General features: G+C 56.9%; 1 protein-coding gene across 1 annotated transcript in view; it reads right to left on the bottom strand.

Moving 5' to 3' along the window:
- Positions 1–5,380, bottom strand: part of LOC104413216 (liprin-alpha-2-like) — a gene marked incomplete at its 3' end in the record, with an annotated part of 14,742 nt that overhangs the window by 8,329 nt on the left and 1,033 nt on the right. The window contains exons 2-6 of the mRNA XM_010024148.1: positions 2,478–2,583; positions 2,199–2,363; positions 1,580–1,654; positions 418–513; positions 117–127 (exon numbers count right to left, since the gene is read on the bottom strand). Coding sequence (XP_010022450.1) covers positions 117–127; positions 418–513; positions 1,580–1,654; positions 2,199–2,363; positions 2,478–2,583 — 453 coding nt within the window. The remainder of the gene's footprint in view (positions 1–116; positions 128–417; positions 514–1,579; positions 1,655–2,198; positions 2,364–2,477; positions 2,584–5,380) is intronic.

Below are 5,380 nucleotides of genomic sequence, written 5' to 3' on the forward strand. Positions count from 1 at the left end.
CTGCAAGGCAGCAGAGAGGGAGGCGGATGCGGGGCTGCCCCAGAGCATGGGCTGGCAATGGGGGAACACGGCCCTGCAGGGACCCGGTGGGGTGGTGAGGAGTGGGGACATAGGGCTCTGAGACCCTCTGTCAACAGTCTCTGCTATCCAGGGATGCAGCTTCTCACACGGAATAGGGACGGCTGAGGGCTTCCCAAAGCATCTCTGGGAATCACAGCCCCATGGAGAATCCGAGCGGGAGCACAAATTCCCTTCTGCTCAGATACAGCCTGTATCCCCCAGGAAGGGCATTTCCCAGGGAGCTGAACCAGGGGAGAGAGGAAAAGGTTTTCAGCAGCCTGGAGCCAGCCACAAGGGGGTTGGACACACGACGGCCTCAGTGAGCATGGTCAGAGCAGGGGGTTCCAGGGCTCTCACCTTCCAGGGAAGCTTCTGCGCTGGCTCCTTGGGCTCCCTCTCATCCCGCTCTCCCAGCGGGGCCTCCCGCACAGCACCTTGCTGCAGAGCTGCCACCTGCACGAGAACAGGCATTCCTCAATGAGGGACAGCAGATGAGACCAGCCTGACCAGCCTCTGGTGGGGACAGCCCTGGTGCACCCAGGTCTGCAACTGGCTTCCCGCTGGTTTCCTCCACTGTTACACTGAGCTGGTGCCTGTGGACAGGGAGGAGCTGGAGGGACAGGGGGAAAGGGAAGGCAGAGATGCTGTGAAGGCTCAGCACTGGTGGAGGATGAAGCCTGTTTGTTTTACATGGATAGGACGATGCTTGCTAAAGTACAGCAAGAGCCTGAGCCCCAGCGTTGAGGTTTTCCTAGTGAGCCCTCAGGGACCCGAGCCCTGCATCCCAGGACTCCCTCCTCACTCATTTGCAGCCAGAAAGACTCTGAACCCAACACAGATACAGGCAACAGGAGCAGGGGATAAACACTGACATCACCCCCTGCTCTGCTGGGAGAGGATGGGGAAAGGTCCCTGCAAGTGACCAACTTCCCCACTGAGCCTGGGGAAGTACCAGGAGACAGCTCGGGAATGGGAAACAGGAGCAAACTTTGGCCAAGCAGAGGCTATGAGGATGGTTCCTTCCCTTTGGCAGGAGTGGCTGGGCACAAACTTCAGGAAGGAAAACAGGGTTAACATCTCTACGACGACATGGGGTTGGGGACAGCAAGGTCCCCACGTCAGGGCTCCAGCAAGGAAGGAGATGAGGTGCTGGGAGCTGCGAGGTTTGGGGCTCTGCTGAGGCACAGGGAATCCCAAGTTGCTCTCAGCCCCCTGAAATGGTTCAAGTTCAGGTGGCTTTATCAGTGTATGAACAACAAAGAGCAGAAGAGCAGAGGAAACCTGGCCTGGAGACAAAGGTTTTCAGAGTATTCACTTCAACACAGCCGATGCTTCAGGTGAAGGGCAAGTTTAAAGCCTCACATTAAAAATGCCCAAATGCCATTTCTCTGATCTGCACCATGTTTTGAGGGTGCTATTCCAGCAAATTCAGCTGGAATTCACAGTCATGACACGGTGCAGTCCCAGCCCAGTGGGTGCCCACCAAGAGCCCAGGGTTGGCTGCCCAAACACCCCTTACCTGCCGATGGGCATCCACGAGCTGCTCCTCCAAGGTTGCCACTCGCTCTAAGGCTGCTCGCAAGCGTTCCCTGACCTGCAGGTGGGTAAGACAATGGGAAAGGCCATCACTTATCTGTGATGTGGGTGCTCAGGATCTGCACCAGCTCCCAGACCCTGTTGTCTGGCTGCAGCCAGGCTCAGGTGGATTTGGATGCAGGGAACAGGCTCAGGGATGCTCCAGTTGGAGAGGAACAGGCTGAGCCAAGCTGACTTGGAGACCTGTGGCCAGGCCAGCCTGAGGGCATCTTTTAGCAGAGGAAGGAGATGTTTGAGGCAAATGAATCAAGAGGAACAACAAGAGCTGTAACACAACGACTGAACCAGGGTACCAAACGCCAGCACTCCTCATCACCACGAGTGACCCAGGGAAGCAAGTTCCCCATCCCCAACAGCCTCAAACCCACAGCTTCCCCTCGGCAGCCCCACCAGTTCCTAAAATGAGGGTGCTGCAGCTTTTGGATACCCAAATGCCTTCCTCCTGAGGGACCCCATGTCACCACCCAGCTTAAGAGGAAGAACAGCACCCAGTGGGAGGGAGGAGGAGGGTTGGGAGAAGGAGGGCTCGGAGCCTCTCTCACCTTTTCATCTAGTGCCTTGTGGTGCTCAAAGAGTGACTTGAGCGCCTTGAGCACCTCGACCTCACTGGAGACCCCGGACGGCGACTGGGCCTGACGCTTGACCACGGTCATCCTCAGGGACCGCTCATGCCTTGACACCAGGCACTCCAAGTGCTCCAGCAAGAGCTGCAAGAGGAGGGAAGGAGGGTCTCACAGTGGGGCTGTCAACGCCGCTGTCAGCCCGGCAGCGTCCCGCATTCCCGAGGCCTGGAAGCCAGGCAGCAGGTTCCATGTGCTTACCCGGGTGTTATTGCGCTCGGCTTTCAGCTCCGAGATCTCCTCTTCCCTCTCCAGGAGCTGCTCCCGGCACGCACTGAGCTCCCGTGTCAGTGTGGCAAACTCCTGCAGGAATCAGGGCACGGAAGTGAGCGGGGAGAGCGGGATGGAGACCTCTGCCGGGATCCCCAGACAGAGCATCTCCCGTCCCAACCCAACCAGTGAGAGATGGTGACACCAAGAGGAACACTGAGAAATCAGCGGAGAAGCGTAACCAGGCTGGGAGGTGACCTATTGCTGCCTTCCCCAAGTGCTTTGGGCAAGGGAGAATGCAACATCCCAATATTTATCCACTTGGTTTGACATCCAACAACACAAGAAACTGCTCAACAGCTCCAGAGGTGCTCGATGGCATTCGAAGCATCCCAGCCAAGGCCACCAGAGCATCCCCTTGATGCTGCCCAGCATCATCTGCAACACCCACCTTAGAGGATCCCATCAGGCTAAAGCTCACCACAAAGCCACAGTCAGCCAGGATGAGTACCCCGGCCCCCAGCCTGCCTCTGCCATAGCCTCAGGACCTGGCATCATCCAAAATCTCCTTCCAAAGAGCAAGAGCTGCCCCAGTCCAGTATGTGGGGCCCCATCAAGCTTCTTGTGGGACACTCCCACAGTCCAAATCCCAGCTGAGAGAGATGGGGCACTGCAGGAGATGTGCCTGGTACCACCAGTTCTTGCTCCAGTCACTGCTCCCTCCAGGGAGGTGACAGCCAGCAAGGAAGAGCCATGCACAGGGCAGTGCCAAAGCAGAGCCAGCACATCCTTTGGGATGCGATGGGCTCCTCAGAAACAGAGCAGTCGTGTTTGTGACTGTGTCGGAAGGGAAAGGAAACTCGCTCTGAGGCTCCTGGGGTGCAGGAGAGTTCATTTTCCCTTAGGAAATGAAAGCGCAGCACCCGGGTTAGCCCAGGAGCACCCTCCTTTTGCTCCCAGTTACTTTCCCAGTCACTGAGTGGTGCCAGGACTAAGTGACATTCCGCAGCTGGGGAATTTTGGGGAGAAAAATGCAAATGTGGAACCTCTTCCTGACTTGACGCCAGTTTCACAGTGTCGAGAAGAACGTGAAAAGCAGAAGGGTTTCCAAAGCAGCTGAGGGGGATTTGACTGAGCATTAACAACCCAAATCTCACTGGGGGCTGAGAGACGTTTTACAGCATGAAATCCACTTTCATGTTCAAGTTCAACAAATCAAACCCCTTCAAACGGAAGCAAAATGTTAAGATTTAGGTTGAAGCAAATGCTCTGCTCAAAGTGAAACCTCTGGCAATAGCTGACATCCCCCCCAAGAGCTTTTTAAGCTGCTTGGTTTCTAGCCTGGGGGCTGGGGGGGATGCTGCTGTCACTGGTGATGCTGAGACCCCGCAGCGGGACAGGACCCGACTGTGCTGCCATGTGGAGGAAGGGAACGACCAATCACAGAAGCCCAAATCAGTCACTGTCCCTCTAAATAGCTGCTCTCTGCCCAGCACCATGCCTCAGGGCTGCTGCCACCCGACATCCTCACTCCAGCATTGCCCCAGGGCCTGAATCCTCCCTGAGCTCCTTTCCAGACCCACTCGCTTCCCCAGAGACCACTCCAGCGCTGGGGTCATCCCTGTGCCCATCAGTTGTCTCCCAAATCAATCACAGCATCCCAAACCTCCATCAACAGCCTCTGCCATGCCCAGGCACCATCCCCTCTTGGACCATCCCACAGCCAGGGTGAATCCCACCACAGAGCCCATTCCCACAGGACTCCATGGTGCCGGCCAAGCCTCTCCCAGAGCTGTGCTCTTCCAGCCAGTGGGAATTCGGGCTCAGCACAGCCCATCAGCACGTGTATGTGAGCACACTGCTGGGTTATGCACATGTTGTGAGCAAGAGTGAGCAGTTCCTGAGCATCCTTGTGGATCATACTGGGGCTAGGAACACCGGTGCACGAGTGACAGCAGGAGGTGTCAGATTAGGTGCCTGTTCCCCACTTTTTGCTTTAGAACTGGGGATATGTCACTCCTCTGGTCCTTCAACATGCCAAGAGATGGGCAGCAAAGCTGGAGGAGCTCAGCAAAAGCTTCCTTGCAGCTGGGATGGGATCTGATGGGCTGCTGAAAGACATCCCCATCAAGCTGTAATGGTGGGTGACACACAGGCTGCTCCCAGCACTGGGGAAGGGACCCTGTGGATCCAAAGCTCCCAGATCTGCAAAGAGTGCAAACCTCTTGCTATGCCCCATGGCCTGCAGGGGCTGTGGACATGGATGTTCTCCCCACCGGGGTGAACATCCCGGCATGGGATGGCCTGGACAAGGTACTGAAGGCAGCAAGGGAGGAGGGATGCCAGGCTGGGGACAGGGGTGAGCAGCTTCAGCCCTCCTCACCCTGCATGGCCCGGGCTGGCCAAGCTGCACAGATTGTGCCCACAATGATGCTTCCATCCAGAATGCCAAGAGATTAAAAGAGAGAAAATCCACTGGAGAGAGACAGACAGCCCCCCCCACGGCCAGAGCTGCCAGACACGGGTCAGCGGGTCAGAGCGTGGTGTGAGCTCCGCTCCCAACACACTCATACAACCACAGAAGAGTTTGGGTTGAAGGGACCTTAAAGCTCCTCCAGCTCCAACCCCTGCCCCGGGCAGGGACACCTTCCACTAGAGCAGGTTGCTCCAAGCCCCTGTGTCCAACCTGGCCTTGAACACTGCCAGGGATGGGGCAGCCACAGCTTCTCTGGGCACCCTGTGCCAGCACCTCAGCACCCTCACACGTAACAACTTCTGTCTTAGGTCTAACCTGAACTTCCCCTGTTTCAGTTTAAACCCATCACCCCTTGTCCTACTGCTACAGTCCCTGACGAAGAGCCACGCTCCAGCATCCTCTGCTCCTGCCTAACCCT

Source organism: Nestor notabilis, unplaced genomic scaffold (genome assembly GCF_000696875.1).
Source record: "Nestor notabilis isolate BGI_N333 unplaced genomic scaffold, ASM69687v1 scaffold19080, whole genome shotgun sequence".
NCBI classification, from domain to species: Eukaryota; Metazoa; Chordata; class Aves; order Psittaciformes; family Psittacidae; genus Nestor; species Nestor notabilis.